The sequence below is a fragment of the Melospiza georgiana genome, chromosome 6 (assembly GCF_028018845.1).
Source record: "Melospiza georgiana isolate bMelGeo1 chromosome 6, bMelGeo1.pri, whole genome shotgun sequence".
NCBI classification, from domain to species: Eukaryota; Metazoa; Chordata; class Aves; order Passeriformes; family Passerellidae; genus Melospiza; species Melospiza georgiana.
The window spans coordinates 20,365,994-20,383,113 of NC_080435.1; the positions used below are offsets into that span (position 1 = coordinate 20,365,994).

Sequence of the window (17,120 nt, forward strand, 5' to 3'; positions counted from 1 at the left end):
GACTCCAGGTGTCAAGTGAAGCAGTGGCATTCCTGTGGCCTGGATGTCATGGCATAAACCCAGGTTTACACTGCAGGAGGGTGGCTTATTCATGTGCTCTGTGATATGTTTCCTGCTGATCCTTAAAAGCAGATAAGGATGTTGATTAGTTCTGTTGGCAGAATGTGAAACTGCAGAGTCACTGCACAAAGGGGAATGTGTTGGGCTCACTTTTTTCCTGTCCATGTTTGCAGTTTCCTGGACAGAGGAGTCCTGCATGAGAGTCCTTTCAGACATTTAGCTTCAGTGGCTCCTTATAGCTGGCTTATCAGAGTGTTTGGTTTATTTGAGAAGTTCTTTTAGTGTTAACTAAGGACTTACACAAGGAAAACTTACATGACAACTCACCCTCATATCTTGTGAGTTGTTTCTTTGGTTTGTGTTCCAATAGAGGCTGCTCAGGTAGCAGTGCAAGCTTCTGAGCAAAAGCAAAGAAGACCTGTGGAAATAATTTGTTTCTTGTCAATACTTTATTTGTCAACAAAACCTGAAGGAGTACTCTCAGCCCTTCTGTGAATTTGCACTCCCCTTAGAGTGTGAAGAGATGTCTAAGAAAAAAGATCTGAACAGTCTGTCAGTGTTATGAGTTGCTGTATTATAATTAAACTTGGAAAAAATGGTGACAAAAATCTCAGATGAATATTCTTCAGTACTAGTGACGTAAGATGTTTCATATGGCTGAAATATCATTGAAAAAATGAATTCTGCTTTTGGAAACGGCTGAGAATTCCAAGTCCCTTCAGTCGGTAAGGATAGTTATAACCAGAGTGTATAACTAGAGAGGCATTGTTGATTCATTAATGAAGTAAAAGGATACTAAGGGGTCAGAGTGTCCTTTAAGGAATATCAAGTTTAATCTGAACCCAGGGTCAGTGATTAGCACTCAGAATGTATCTTGTTGAAAATGTTCCTATTTAAATAGGAAACTACTAATTGAGGGCTACTTTACTTACAGTTCTCCTTACTGACTAATTCAACCAAAATCAAAATCTCAGGGTTCTGAAACATTTTGATTTGCTTAGGCACTAAACCATTTGTTGCTTAAGGAATATTTTATAAGGCTTTACTGTTGTCAGTGACATAGATACTTTGCTAATTAAGTCTATGTAGATGGATGATAAGCATAAATAACCTTTTGATTTCAGGTTGACACTCATATCCATGCTGCTGCCTGCATGAACCAGAAGCACTTACTGAGGTTTATTAAGCACACATATCAAACGGAGCCTGACAGGATTGTTGCAGAGAAAAAAGGCAAGAAGATGACTTTAAAGCAAGTCTTCGAAAGCCTTCACATGGACCCCTATGACCTCACTGTAGACTCTTTAGATGTCCATGCAGTAAGTCTAGTGAAATGACAAAACAAATGGGAAAAAGCTAAGTTTTCCAAGTGTAAAATTCTAGTTCCTACAATGTTTGCATGATAACTTACTAAATCAGAATTTGACTTCATGTATTACAGTGCGTGTTTGAAAGAAGTTATCACAGGATTTTTCTTTTCTGTGCCTTTTAATGCTGGGCAATTTGATTTATGAACTATTGTGTGTTCTTAAAACTATGGTTATTTGGGTTTTTTTCCTCCTCCAGGGACGTCAAACATTCCATCGATTTGACAAATTCAATTCCAAGTACAATCCAGTTGGTGCCAGTGAGCTGAGGGACTTGTATTTGAAGACTGAGAATTATATTGGTGGTGAATATTTTGCTCGGATGGTCAAGGTAAATAAGTTTCAAGCTTTTCCAGCTGTAGAGAAATGAAGGTTTGTAATAGATTTGTCATAATTGCATACAGACCTAACAGTATGGTTAAGTGATTCCAAGTATTGGGCTTGCTCCAGCAATTCCTCAGAGGAAGACTTCTGCTAAGCCAGCTCCTGCTGCTTTCTGAACAGTTTTATGAGGTAGAAACGTACACATAAACTGTGTATGAGTTCAAAGTTGAGTTGTGGGTAGTTTTAAACTTATGGAGAGAAGCTGAGGGTCAATTCACTGGTTTAGTATTTTGTTAGGATTTGTTTGGCTACTGATAGTTGCTAGGGAAGGAGCTGTTAGGGAAGTGCCTCTGCATAAATCTGCATCTGCACATGCATGCAACAGGCTTCAAATAATTTCTTATAACAAAAAAATTAGTAGTTTTTGTGATGTAGTAGATGTCAGCTCTTCTTGAATATACAGAAGTATTGTCTAAAATTAATTGCTGTAAAACTGCTTGCTACCATAGATTGTGGGTCAGATTCTCCATTGTTCTCCATTGTATTTTATGTAGATGTTTGCTGTAGTTTAAATAGTCTAATTCTGATTTATCTCTCTTAAAAGTAGGTTTGACAGAGGTTTTAGTAAGGACTGCAGAAGAACATTGTCCTTTAAAAGGAGGTGTTAGAGTTATTCCCATTTATACGTACAGTTAAGTTATATTCACATGATATTTGAGTTAGCTTGCCAGTAGAGTATTTAGATGCCTAAAATAAAACAATAGATTGAAAGACAAGAGATTCCCTTTCTTTAAAGGGATACCAATACAGTTATGTCTGCTCTGAGGAAAATGCAATGATACATATATTTCTAGCTGTAAATGATCTCAATGTCCATATTAAAGCAAATATATTTATTACTTACTAGGAAGTAGCCCGTGAACTAGAAGAAAGTAAGTACCAGTACACAGAACCCCGCTTATCCATTTATGGACGGTCTCCAGATGAATGGCTGAACTTGGCAAAATGGTTCATTAAGCATAAAGTTTATTCCCCTAATATGCGCTGGATAATTCAGGTTCCCAGAATCTAGTAAGTAATCAGGAGCTCTTGGTAATCTTAATAGTTTGAAATCATACCACTGACTTAATTTCTGATAATATTTAGATGGCTTATTAGCTGTCCTGTAGTTCTATTTATAAGCAATAGCTTGGGAGATTTATTTTTGACCATTGGTGCAGTTTTCCTGACAGTCTGGGGGTGGAAGACAGGAGATGGGGATTGAATCTACTCTTTATGAAGCAATTCAAAACTACTGTGAATTATTTGTAGGTCTGAAGACTTTGAAACCAAAAATTACAACTGGGTGAAATCAAGCTGCATTCAAAGGCCAATTAAAATACAATTTAGTAATAAGAATAAATCAACTCTTGAATTCCATGAAGGAGTAGAAAATGCTCTGTCAAATTGTTATCATCAAGTTTAGTGACTAAATGACAGTGAACTTGGAAACAACCCAGACTGATGATTTCCAAACTTAAATCCTTGTCAGATCTTTTCAATTTTTAAGCTTCCTTTGGGACTTTATTTCTTTGTTTCCAATACTGTGTGTTGTAATACAGTCTCCCCTGATAATTTTGTCAGACTTAATAGCTGAGCTTCATGTTTTGAAAAGTCTCAGTTGGGATATGAGTAGAGGAGCTGTCACAGTCACATATATCCCCCCAGAGTGTGCTTTTCACTGGGGAGAAAGTTTCTCTCCTTCAGTTTCTTACATAGCAATTTCTGACATGCATGGTACAGTCAGCACTTGGAATAAGCCCTGCACCTAGTGGCACATGGTAGTACTATCCCTTATTTCTGAGGCTCACCAGAGCACAGTGTTCTGCTTTCATTTGGAGTAGTTACAGCTTTAGGAAACAGAATCCTTCATGAGAGGTGGCTCATTATCTTCCCTGGTAGTAACTGGATGTCTGTGAAGGACAGGGTCACTGCTCTGAAGCAGCATCTGCCCCTGCATGCTGTCGCTATTTTTGGAGCACTTGAGAGCTTCAGTAGAGCCTGGATGAAGCAGAGTGCCAGGCAGTGCAGGAAACAGAGCACAGAGACAATCTGCCCTGGCATAAACTTTGAATTTCTGAATCCTGGTGGAACTGAAGCTCTAGAATGTACACAAATAACAGAAAATACGAAAGTGAAGGACAACACAAGCTTATTAAAGAATGTGTCTATTTTTTCCCCTTCAGTGACATATTTAGGTCCAAAAATATTCTGCCTAGTTTTGGGAAGATGTTGGAGAACATCTTTGTACCCTTATTTGAAGCAACAATCAATCCCAAAGACCACAAAGAATTGCACCTATTCCTCAAATATGTAAGTATGTTTGGGTTTTCTTTCTCGTATGAAATGGATCCTCTACTGTTCTTTTTCTGTTCCCACACATTAAAAAAGTTTCCTTCTCCACAGATTGCTTGTGTTATTATTGATTCAAAGCCCTGACACATAATTTAGTACAAGTCTGTGTGAGGTCCTATTGTCACATAACCTGTTTATTTCCTCAGAAACAGCTCAGCAGCTACTTATTTGTCCTTTCATTAATGACCAAAAATGTTTACATGCTCTAGTGCATCATCATCCAGGATGGGCACTTTGAGCTGTTTCTGAACTCGTCTCCAAGAAGGAGGCAGCTAGAAGGAAGCTTTGTGTGGACTGTGATGGATCTCAGGAGAGAAGTGGGATGTTGCTGCTGGGACAAGGATAACACAGACATTTCTGAGTGTGCCTCAGACCACAGCTCTGAGGTTTGCTGGGAACCTCTTGCTTCCAGCTGCTTATCAAAGACAGCAGATGAGTTCAAAGGATTCTAGTCTGGATCTTAGGGAGTTTTGCAGCTCCGCAAACCCCCACAGGAGCCTGAAGGCTTTTGTGCACCTGGGCTTCCTGTTTGTTTCAGGAGAAAAAAAATGGGTAAAACTTTGACAAAACATGTTATTCCTGCTGTGTGCATGGTATGGTAGGATGCAGAGCAGCAGGACTGCTAGGATAGGGATGGAAATGAAGGAGGAGGGACTGGATGCTTGTTCAAACAAGTCCTGAAGCAAGAGTAAGTGGCACTGAAGTTTACTTCTTGAAGCCCCTTATTTCTGGGAATTTCTTCTCCCACCAGGTGACTGGCTTTGACAGTGTTGATGATGAATCCAAACACAGTGGCCATATGTTCTCTGACAAGAGCCTTAACCCTGACCTCTGGACCAGTGAGAAGAATCCCCCATATAGCTATTATTTGTATTATATGTATGTCAACATCATGTTGCTAAACAACCTTAGAAGGTAAGTAGACACTTTTGTATTTTACAAGCTCCCAGAAAATCAGTATCTTTCTCTCAGAATTTCAGTGTCTAGATTACAGATCTTCTGAAGCAAGGGTTATTTTGAATTACAGAGTTGAGTACTTGAGATATTTTGAAAATACTAATGATAGAATTAATTCAAACAAAGAATTCAGAAGGTGTAGAGGCATCAGATTAAGGTCTTGGTTTGATGTTTTTGTGTGTTTTGGGGATTTTTAACTCCTTAAAACTGCATATACCAAATGAAACAAAAGAAACCCCACAAAACCCACTCACTGCCCTTTGCTTGGCTTTGCAGCAGATTCCCAAATACAGTGCACCTGCCTCTTGGTGCCTGGCTATCTCCTGGTAATTTGAGACACAAAGTAATATTGTGGCACACTGGCTTAGGGGCTGCTGAATTAAGACAGACCAAGTAGGACACAATTACAAACTGCACATCCAGCTAACTTCCTTTAGCAGACTTCTTGACTCAACTCAGTGTAATATTTTTGAGACCAACGTCTGGGCAAGTAATGCAGAGAGTTACGTGACATCAGCCTGTCAGGGCAGATTTTGACATCAGGCTCAGGAATGCCTGAAATTCAATGTGAGGTTATATTGCTAAATTTGCAGCTGACTCATTGACCTGCACAGCTCCAGCCAAGGCAGTGAGGTTATCCACTAGTATGAGAGTGTCATCACTTACCCTGAAGGGATTTGGTTCACTTCATTTCATTATTTAGATTACTTTAGTTATGTAGAAAACATTTTTGGATTTTCTTATATAAGGTGCACAGATTTGTCATTTTACAGTTTTATCCAAGTTAGCATTCAAAATGTTATTTCTCCTCTCCCACTGCTACTTCAAGCATTTTTTAAAATCATCCTATTTGATCAAAACTCATAATGCAAACACCCACCTCAAATTACCTCATATGTGCAACAATCAGGTGTAGCTGTTTTAATTCTATAATGAAAAAGACACACAGCAGGTAGCTGCAGGAAAGTCATCCCTTTCTCCTGACTTCCTTTACATTCTCTGTAGTCTACATGCTTTTTCTGTTCCAAAGAGAGATTCTGCCAGAACTAATGCATTTCTTTTTTACCTCAAGATCATTTTGACTACTGTATTAAAATGCCCCCAGATAATCATTAAATATTCCTTACAGCTGAGATACTGACAGAACTCACCAATGAGTCACTAACTGTTCACCCTGTTAATCACCCTGCTTGAGTCAACACAGCCCTGACAAGACAAGACTGTTTTATATCTTTGGTAATATCAGCAAGGATGGATTACATCCTCACATCAGGAGCAATGTTACGGACTTCCACCCTAGAATTGCCTTATATTCTAACACTCCTTGTTGAAATTCTGTTTTGAATATCTCCAAATATTTGTGGGACATTTGTCTGCACTGCGTAACAGGATCCATTGTGATCTCAAACCCAGCATCATTTTTAATGCAGGTAATAATTCAGTAATTCTAGAAATTACAGTGGAAGTCTGGTGTAACAACTAAGATTCCTAGATCACCTCTGTTTCTGAAGGTGTGGTTTTATGCTACACTAAACCTGGTGAGATGGCAGGCTCTGATCACACTAGGTACTGTTAGCTAACTCTTGGCAATGTGCTTCCCCATCTTCCCTCATTTTGAAGCAGGAATTCTGCAGCCACAGGTTGCATGGGTTTACTGAATTTTCCATCTGTCAGTTCACTCCACTGAAATCCATTCAGTAGCTGTTCAGCCAATGGGTAGACAGTTGCTAAATGAGATGTAACTGGGGAAGGCAAGAAGACACAAATATGTCTGGTGGCAGAAGGAACTGCCCTTTTGAGCAGCCCACTACAGGCAGAACTTGGGTAGATGTCACATCAAACTGTATGAGAATATATAACTTAATTTTCTTCTTTTTAAATCTACATATTACTGGCAGTTATATACCAAAATAGATAAAGAACACTGCTTTCTTTTAAGTGAAACTTGCTTTTAATCTCTTCAGGGAAAGAGGCATGTGCACCTTCCTGTTTCGACCTCACTGTGGAGAAGCTGGGTCTATCACACACCTTGTTTCTGCCTTTCTGACAGCAGACAACATCTCTCATGGATTGCTCCTGAAAAAGGTATTGCTCCTAAACTAATCACTGTGTGCTCAAACATCCATCACTGGTTCAAACAGAAGGCACCAAATGGGCATTTTTCATTAGTTCACTTTCTTAGCAAGGCACAAGTAACTCTTCAGTTTGGTCAGAAACTCCACCCAGATCCCCCCCAACACCAGAACACGTGGACCTGCTGGAGGGAGTCTAGAGGAGGCCATGAAGATGTTCAGAGGGCTGCTCCTGTGAGGAAAGGCTGAGAGCGTTGGGGTTGTGCAGCCTGGAAAAGTGAAGGCTCCAGGGAGACCTTCCAGTAGCTAAATGGGGGTTACAAGAGAGCTGGAGAGGGATTTTTTGCAAGGGCAGGTAGTGACAGGACAAGGGGGAGTTGAAAGAGAGTAGGTTTAGATGAGATATTAGAAAGAAATTCTTTACTGTGAGGATGATGAGGCCCTGGCACAGGTTGCCCAGAAGCTGTCACTGCCCCATCCCTGGGAGTGTTCAAAGCCAGGTTGGATGAGGCTTTGAGCCACCTGGTCCAGTGGGAGGTGTGTCTTCCCACTGCTGGGGGTTGGTACCAGATGATCTCTAAGGTCCCTTACAAATTAAACTATTTCAAGATTCAGTGAAATAAATAAGCTCATTTGAACATCCTTATAAACCAAACTATTTCATGATTCCATGAAATAAATAAGCTTTACTGAACTTCCTGTTCCTTAGGTACAAAAAGACAGCTTTGTCTTCACAGGGAAGGAAGAACAACTGTTCAGATATGTCAAAGACTTGGCAGCACCCATTTTTGGATACTACAAGCAGAGTTAAAATTATGTGAACAAAATCTAAAACTTTAGACTTGCTACTGGTCCCTGGTTTAGTCCCAGAAGAAGTTAAGGAAAGCTCTCATTTTTTCTCTATGGGAACAAAGGTCATTTTCTCTGATTGGCATTTCTGTACTTCAGGGTTCTTTCAGAAGTTCTTTAAGGATTTGATTATTTTGATCAAGAAATGCAACATAGCTGTTTGACACAACAATATTCTACATAGAACAAATGTTTTATGACAGAGCAAATGCTGTTCCTGGCACATTAGTTAATGAAAACCATCACTCATCCCACCCTCAGGGCACTGTTTCATAATTAAAATAATTGGTCAGTGGGTGGCAGACTTGTACTGAGTTTACTGTAATTTTTCAGGAGTTCCTTTATAAATGAGTTTTTTCTGGTTAATGCTGGAAAATTCTCTGTATTCTTCAACGTAACCAAGAACAGAGAAAAAATATACCTAAAATCATGTCTTATACTATGCTCAAGAATAATAATTCATAAAATTAGACCCAGACAGAATAGCATTAAAGCAGTGTGTGACCAAAGCATTCTTCTCTTCCCTCTCTCTTGCATGGCCTGGTGTGATAAGATGGCATAGCAGGTTCTAATCATAGTAACATTAATAAAGGCACTTGTGAGGTTCATAGGTTGGCTAAGGCAAAACAGTCATAAAGATGATGTGATCACAGATTATTTATATTATGTACAACAGCAACACATGACTTGTCGTAACTTAAAACTTCTTTTGCTCCTAAAATTTATCTATTGGACTGGAGCTTTGGAAATAAAGAATTGCTTAGCAGTTCTTCCCCATTTATTTTGTGTGACTTTCAGGTTTTGGGGCTGATAAGCAGCTGTATCAAATGCAATGCCCATAATGGTCATATATACACTTACTAATCTACAGTAATAATAGTCATTGTATTTTTAAACAGACTAATTTAAGAACATAAATTATTTTTATAAAGATCAGTAAGATATAAAATTCAGACTTTTAAATATTTCCTGGAGAAATCATGGTCAACCTAAATTTTTTGATCTGAGGTTTTCCCCCTGTATTGCTGTTTCCATTTTATCCAAGGGAAATCCTTCTCTTTTCCATTATCCCATAGTACCATTAAATGCTGACTGTGTTTTGTTTTTCAGAGTCCTGTCCTCCAGTATCTGTATTATCTTGCACAAATACCCATTGCTATGTCCCCACTTAGTAACAACAGCCTATTCCTGGAGTACTCCAAAAATCCGCTACGGGAATTTCTCCATAAGGGCCTGCACGTCTCCCTCTCCACAGATGATCCTATGCAGTTTCATTACACAAAGGTAGGAATTGCAAAAAGCACCAGCTTTGAATTTGGCAACAGCACCACAAGGGTCCAAAATGACCTGAAAACTGTTTTATTTCATTGCTTAGGACATAGTGTCATGCCTTTCAGTCACTTCATTCATTCTCCCTCCTCATTCTCTGTCTACTACTCACTGTTAGGCTTCAGAAGGAAATGTCTGATTTCCTAATTATGTTTCTTTTGTACTCTTGCCTCTCCAGTGTTGGCTGTTGAAGTATAAAATGAAGGATGAGGCTGAAGGGAGGTTTGAGCCTTCATAAACAATCCTCTAGAGTGCCAGGAAAGTCCAGTTTCCTTACTCTAATAAGTCTGGGGAAGTACATAATAAAAACACGATGTGGAATCTCATGATGACATACGAGCTGCTTGCCCAGTGAGCTGGAACAGATTCCTGCCCTTGGGTGGCCTGGCAGGACAGGAGTGCCTGGTCACTGGCTGCAATGCCCTGGTTTGTGGCTGGCACCGATCTGAGCTGTGCCCAGAGAGGCCCATCCATCGCTCAGCCCCGTGTCCCAGGACAAGCCGAGCCCCGCTAGCCTTGGCCCGGGGCACGGAGCCGCTGCCGGCCGGGACACGGCTGCAGTCCCACGGAGCCTGCACCGTCCTGGGCTGGGCCAGCCCGCCGGGGCCACACCCGCCGGCCCCACGGGGCAGCGCCGGAGCAAGAAATTGCCCTGCTACATGTCCATGTGCAAAAGCACTCAGGCTTTACAACTGGGTGCTCCAGGGGTTTTGTGTACCCTGGGGGCTCCTTTGGAACTGCCTAAGAAATGCCTCCAAGGATCTGGACTGCAGGCTGCAATTTCTTAGACTAAGCTAACTGGATACCCAATGCCTATTAATTATTAACCAGTAGTCCTTGGGAAATTTGACATGAACAATTCTTTTCATAGTAGTTGTGATTTTAAAGTTTCAAACTTCTAATTTTTCACAGCTGTCTAAAGAGCATGGATAAAATCCTTACTAGTAATGAGTACGTATCCCCATTTATATCTTATTTACATATAATTTATTCTCAAATGTATTTTGGTGCTGCAGGAAGCTCTCATGGAAGAATATGCTATTGCAGCTCAGGTGTGGAAACTAAGCACGTGTGACTTGTGTGAAATAGCAAGAAACAGCGTTCTACAGAGTGGATTGTCAGATAAGGTAAGTATGGCTGGAAAACCTCTCCTGTGAATATTAAGGCAAGCAGGATCCCAGAAGTCAATAGCACTGAATAGCAGGTGCTAAGTGATGTATTTGGGCTCATTTCTGTCCTCTTTTCCATAAATAGTCACAAACTATCTACTATGCAGTCTTACATTACAAGTAAAGTATTAATATTACTTTTCCCCATTAGCTTTGTTTTGGAATTCTTAAAATACGTAGAGAGACCAGATCTCTGTTTATACTCAGTTGTCCTTCCAGTCACAAACTTTTAATTATTTGAGTAATATCCTTCTGCCAGTGATTTTCTGCACCATGTCATAGCATTAAGTAAAAACAAACTGCCTGTCATAAGTAAGACATGGATTTTTACTTAAAAGGGAGTACTACAGAAAATATTCTGGTTTAGATAGGCTGTCAGATTAGATTAAATTCCCTTTTGGCTTTAAAATTCTATAGAGCCAAGGCTTTCTTTAGGACTTACTTTAGACCATTCTTTCTTCTGTGTCACTTTAGAACATTTCTCTGAAGAAACTGGTATTTGAAAGGGCTTCATGAGTATATTCTGTTGCTTCCAGTATTCCCTGCTGACAACTACTCATTTTCCTCTTGTGTGACATTTAACCAACAGAAGAGACCTAAGCCTCTTTTCTCCCTCTCACATGCAAGATGTGGCAGTGAAGGCTGAACACTGAGGGTTTAGCAAGCCAGAGGGTTTTAGCAAGCCAGACTGAGTGTACTTTTCAGTGATTATATGGATAAACTTTGGCCTTAAAATCTCCTAAACTGGTTAAGACTCTGAGGAAGAGTTCAACAGCCAGCTGGTTGAAACTGCTCTTTTCACTTGTGCTGGACTCATTCAGCTAACACTTATTTCTGCAATAAGTCAAAGCAGTTGAACTGACTTCTTCCTTTTGACTTTTAATTCCGTTCACAGGAAAAGCAGAAATTCTTAGGGGTGAATTATTGCAAGGAAGGGCCTGAGGGAAATGACATTCGAAAGACAAATGTCGCCCAGATCCGGATGGCCTTCAGGTACGAGACTCTGTGCAATGAACTCAGCTTCCTGGCTGATGCCATGAGAACAGAAGATATTTCTAGTCTGTCCAAGTAGTTACAAACTCAGAGAAACCAGAATATGTTCCTCTTAAGCAGGATACGATGCTAATTAACCTCAAATCACCTGTCTTTGATGCTACAGAGACATAACTGAACAGTACAGAGACAAAGGGAGTATCTGTGGAAGGTAAACAGCGTTTACCTGTTACTGCATTATTCTCGTTGCAAAGATTTTGGTTTCTACCAACATTAGGCTTTTTAAGATTGCTGTAAATATTAAATGCAAACTCAGAATCATGTACTATTTGTTTCATACTGTCTTAACTGTGCCCTGCTGCGTAGCCTGGGAAACCAGAAAGAGTATCTGTAGAGCAGCTGTGCTGTGCACCTGAGGATCCCACAGATGCTGACAGCACGCACCCACCTGAGTTGGTTCTGCAAGTCTCAGTACCAGTCACGGCTTTTAACACTTTTAATTTTAACCATTTTAACCTTTTTTTTCATTACCAGTTTTTATGGGGTGCAGAATTTTGAGGCTGCCCTTTCATTCTGGAAGGTGTTCTGATACAGTTTTTAATTCAATGTTTCAGCAGTTACATTGGAAAACAAGAAAAAGCAACATCGGGTAATCTTGTTCAATGACTAATTAATTGCTGTTGTTATGTAGGATGTCAGTGAAGAACAGCAGATGAATGCTTTTTAATTTAGCAAATGGAAAACATTGTGTCAAAATCACTATTATAGATTGTAATGAATCCAATTACATCAAGAAAATTTTGCCTTGAAAGTTGAGAACATTTTTTTATTGCTTTGTAATGGGAATATGTGGATATGCCCATTCAAATTACTTAGAAATTTATGCAGATAATTCTGGTTGCATGTAAAAAGAAATTTTTTACTTGAAAAAGGGAAGTGTTCTTATGAATCAGTGGTAGAAATGCCAGACCTGGTTCTGGTCCTACTTCTGACATATTTTTACACATTTGTTTTAGTCTGTATTTTAGTCAACTACAGCTGAATGGGAAGTCAAGCTGTCTATTTATACAGAAGCCAGCCCACTTGAAATCTGTCATTTCAAATCATGGTATGTTATGTTAAACTATCTGTTTATGAGGAAGTGGTTAGTAAAATACAGCTACTGGAGTATTTATCATGTTCAGTCTTTTTTCTGTTTCATCATCTTTATGACACCGTACTTCAGAAAGGATTAAAGGTGATAACATGATGGCAGCTATGTCTTGTAGAAGCTGCATAGTTTCACACCAAAAAAGACTCGAGGCTGGGGAAGCAGAGGGTGTGGATGCCTATGAGTCCAGCAGAGCAACTCAGCTCAAAGGCGTCCAGTCCCTGAGGCAGGATCTGAGGCCAGGGTTATGGCTGTCTAATATCCTGCATAGGGACACTGGGCTTCTTCAAACAGGCATTCAGCATTAATGCATAAAAAGCCAGTAACTGATACTGGCCCATCAAGGTTCAGCTGCCTTTGAACTCTGCATGTTGTGCTCAGCCAGATGTCTTGTGCCACTTGTATTTCCTAGGCCAGGCCCTTCTCCTGTGCAAGGAAATGGCACTAAAGCAGGGGAAGGATGAATTCCCTATCACCTCCTATAGCTGTGCAGCCTTGCAAGAACACCCCAAGAAAGAGATAAACATAAAGATGTCAGGAAGCAGCCTGGAATTAAGGCTGCTCTGAGGGAATCCAAGGCACAAGAGGGAGAGCTCTGGCCATCCACTTACCATCACAGTTGGCCAATGTCATGCAGAGGGAGCTGCAGTGATTGCAGAGGCTTTTCATCCAAAACCAGGGCTGCAGACAGGTGGTGGGAATTTGACTTCTGCTCTTCAGTGCCCATCCTAATGTCTGCAATGTGCCACATTTTGTATTCCTTGTACCCCTAAAAATTATGTGGAAACCACACTATGCTGTCCAGCTGTATGAGAGTAAAATTGTCCCAAGTTCTCAGTCAGCAGCCCCTGTTGGCCTCACTGTTGGGAACTTTAGCAGCTCAGAGAATGCAGTCTCAGGATTGGTGTCATTTGTTTAGGATGAAGTCTGAGAAAGTGGTTTAAGCTGTTCAGCTGCATCAAATGCAAATGTCTTGTTTTTTAATCAGTACAACTTCCTAATAAACTGTTATCAACATAACATTACTTGGAAAAAACATCTGCATCCAGGCTAAATAAGCAACATGCTTGGTATGAAGAATTTCAATTTTAAGTATTTCCATCAGATAAACATTGCTTTACTTGGGTAGTTTCACCTATTAGTGCTGCTTTTGTTGTCACTATATGTTTTTTTAGTTTCCTTAAAATTACACCAAATTTGTGTATATATTTAATACCTTTTCAGCTTTCCTTACCTCAGGTTCTAATAGGTCTGTAGCTGTTATTGAAAAAAAAAACCAGCTGGATTTGCATATCCAGTGAATGAACAGTAACTGTGATTCTGACAATAACCACAGTAACACATAAGTGATCACGACCACAAGTTCTGCTTTCTTGTATGCTGCTTTTAAGGGGAAATTGGGCTTATAGCATTATATTTGGGAAATATAAACAGACATTCTTTCAAGCTTTCACTACTACATTTCTCCTGGTCATCCTTTAATTGGGCAAATGTTACTGATTGCCAAGTTCAGTTCTTAAGCTTTGCCTTGTTCTGCTTTTTGAAAGTTTCACTTTTTTACTAATGTGAGGCTGTTCAGAGTAACCTTGAGGTCTCAGGCTGTGGCTGGAATGGAAAGACAGATGCAGCACAAGTCACTGCTGTACACAGACACCAGTGCAGGACAGGGCAGTGGCTGATCCCCCCAGCTGTGCTGAGGTCAAACCCAGTTAGAACACAGCTGGTTTGACTCAGGGGCTGGAAGAACATCACTGCAGGTGGCAGCTGGGTAAGTACTGCTGCAGGATGGAAGAACATCCTACTTACTCTTTGCTTCATTAGGAGAGAGGCTCAAACATTATTCGAGGCTTCCTTAAATCTGTTGGTTCAAAAGCATTTTATACTTTCAACCTGAAATGGTTAATTATGGTTATTTGATGTTTACAACCTGAACAATTCTTTCTGTTCTGTTACTTTAGCAAACTTAAAGCATTTTCTCTGCGACTGGAGAATACTTTTCTTTTTTTTTTCACAGCCCAGAGCCACCTTATTGTCTCATATCATTGTTCTCTATGTGTGGCTAAACATTTCTGTTCTCTTTGCCTAGTTAAAATCTAAGTCTGAAAAGGTGTCTGTAAAAACTGCTTTTTCTTTCTGTGCCTGAGTTACATGATGTTTATCTTTTGCCTCTTGTGGAAGCATTAAACATTACACTAATGAATGACTTGTAAAAGAATATGATTATGGATTTTGTGTGTATATCTCTCAAAAAAAGTGTAGCTCCTCCCAATCCCCACATTTAAGGAGAACTAAAACCATCACAATTAAATTGACTAAACCTAAATAAAGCATGAAAACTAAAAACAAAAACAAACAGTGGAGATAGGGAAGAGAGTGAGCACTATTTAGGAGAAGAGGCTAAAGGCTTATCTGGCTTAAAACAATTCAGTATTAATGCAAAACAACCACTGAGACCTGCCATGAAGTTCTGAAAGTGAAATTGCATTGCTGCCCCCACCATGTCTTGGTGCCCCCCCTGCTTCCGTGCCCATCCAAGCTGGGCCCCAGGGCAGGGCACGCAGCAGCTCCTGCTGATCCTGGAGCCTCATGTGGATTTGAACTGAGAGTCAAGGCACCCAGCCTGGGAGCAGGAAAGCAGCCCTGACCCTCAGGGCAGAGCAGTTCAAGGTTCTGTGATTTTGTGAGCACGCACAACAGATTTATCTGACAAAATCCAACTAAGAAGCCAACAAGTGACACATTTAAATAAATAGTATCAACACAGATATCCTGCTACAGTCACCATGACTTTTGAGGAAAAGCATAACACAAACCACTTCAATAAGGGAGTCAAGATTTTTGGATTAAGATTAGAAAATCATCCCTTTCTGTACACAAACTTTAGTTCTGTACATGAGCAGCACTGGTGAAGCACAGGAGCACAGGTTTGTCTGTAATTGAGAAATGTGCATGCAGGGGGATAGAACATAAGTAAATAAAGGTAGTATAGAAAGTAATCTTACCCCCCTAAAGAGTTGCAGCTGAGCCAATTATTAAGGATTGGGAGCAGGCCTGATTTTAACAGACCACACCTGTAGCCAATCAGAAGAGTTATAAAAGAGTGGATTGGTTGGTTGAGGGGACTGGAGTCAGTTGGCTGCTGGGAGGACAAGGAAGAGTCAGTGTCTAGAGGAGCTGCCTACAAGAAACATCAAGAAGGTACGAAACTCTGGCAATATGGACCCCTTGCACTATATGACAACATGTGCACTTCTCCCCCACACCTCTCAAAGCACTGAACACCACTGTTAAACAGCACAGTCTGTATGAAACTGAGACACCAACACCACTGCTTCATTAGCCACTCACCATGACTGACAGGTCTCACATGAAATGTTTTTGAAGGGCTGTTAAAATGGGTCAGAACCACATCAGCATGGAAGCACAGATTGTTGTATCAAACTCCTACCTTCTTACACTTACAAATTTCAGAGGTGCAGGTTTCCAAATACTGTAGATTTACTTTGTGAAAACACCCAGCATTTTTAAATAGCACTTTGAACTAAAGAAGAGTGCTCATTTAATCACCTATTGGATTGTATTCTTCATTCCAGCAGACACACAAAGTTCTATCCAAGTTCACAAAACTGATAATTCCTTCTAATGTTAAACCTACAAATCCCATGCCCAGTGTTTACTATTTGGATTTTGATGGGTTAGTGAGGTAAGTACAGATCTGCTAATGAACATCTTGGCAGCTCAGACACAAAAGCAGAATGTGCTGTCCTATCCCTCACAGCTGTAACACTGGCTGGCTCAGAGTGAAACATTACTTGGTGGTCACACACCGTGGTCACTGGAAAGCACACAGCCCCATCCAGGCTAATTCCAGTGACACATCCAGCAGGAAAAGTTTTCAGTCCTTAAAGAATATTGCTATATGATAAATTCTATGCCTTGGAATCAAGCATTGGAAGAAATGACAGTGAACAAAAATTGAAATGACTGATGTTTAAGACACACTCATAAAGCAAAATTCTGTTCACCCACTTAAAACAGTGAGAATAAAACCTCTGACAAGTTATCTTCAGGGATGATTCAACAACAGAAGCCCAAAGAAATTAATTACTGTCATATTACTTCCATTCTAGAGTGTGTGTGAATACAAAATCAAAGCATTTGTATATGCAGTGTAAGGATTAAGGCCAGGCAGGTTAACATACAGCTCCTACTTACATCAAACATCCTTAGGGCTCCCTGACAGGCTGTTCTTCCAGGATCTAGCTGGATGCAAAGCACAAAGAACCATGGCCAGTATGTTCCTTCCAAAAATAAACCATTTGGCACATACAGCTCTACAGGGGTGGGACTGAACAGCTCAGTTCAAACCTGTAACACAGAGATCTCAGTGGCTGGCCTGGTTTCCAGAACTGGAAAGAGTATGGATTAAAAAACCTTTCTAATTATGTATAGAATT

The 17,120-nt window shown here is 40.2% G+C and overlaps 1 protein-coding gene across 2 annotated transcripts in view; it reads left to right on the top strand.

Moving 5' to 3' along the window:
* AMPD3 (adenosine monophosphate deaminase 3) overlaps positions 1 to 14,879 on the top strand; it is a 33,012-nt gene extending 18,133 nt beyond the window's left edge. For both annotated transcript variants that reach the window (XM_058026640.1, XM_058026639.1), the window contains exons 7-15: positions 1,185 to 1,379; positions 1,627 to 1,758; positions 2,659 to 2,822; positions 3,977 to 4,103; positions 4,897 to 5,060; positions 7,067 to 7,187; positions 9,134 to 9,307; positions 10,369 to 10,479; positions 11,417 to 14,879. In XM_058026640.1, the coding sequence (XP_057882623.1) occupies positions 1,185 to 1,379; positions 1,627 to 1,758; positions 2,659 to 2,822; positions 3,977 to 4,103; positions 4,897 to 5,060; positions 7,067 to 7,187; positions 9,134 to 9,307; positions 10,369 to 10,479; positions 11,417 to 11,593 (1,365 nt within the window). In that variant the 3' untranslated portion in view covers positions 11,594 to 14,879. The remainder of the gene's footprint in view (positions 1 to 1,184; positions 1,380 to 1,626; positions 1,759 to 2,658; positions 2,823 to 3,976; positions 4,104 to 4,896; positions 5,061 to 7,066; positions 7,188 to 9,133; positions 9,308 to 10,368; positions 10,480 to 11,416) is intronic.
* Positions 14,880 to 17,120: the final 2,241 nt, after the last annotated feature.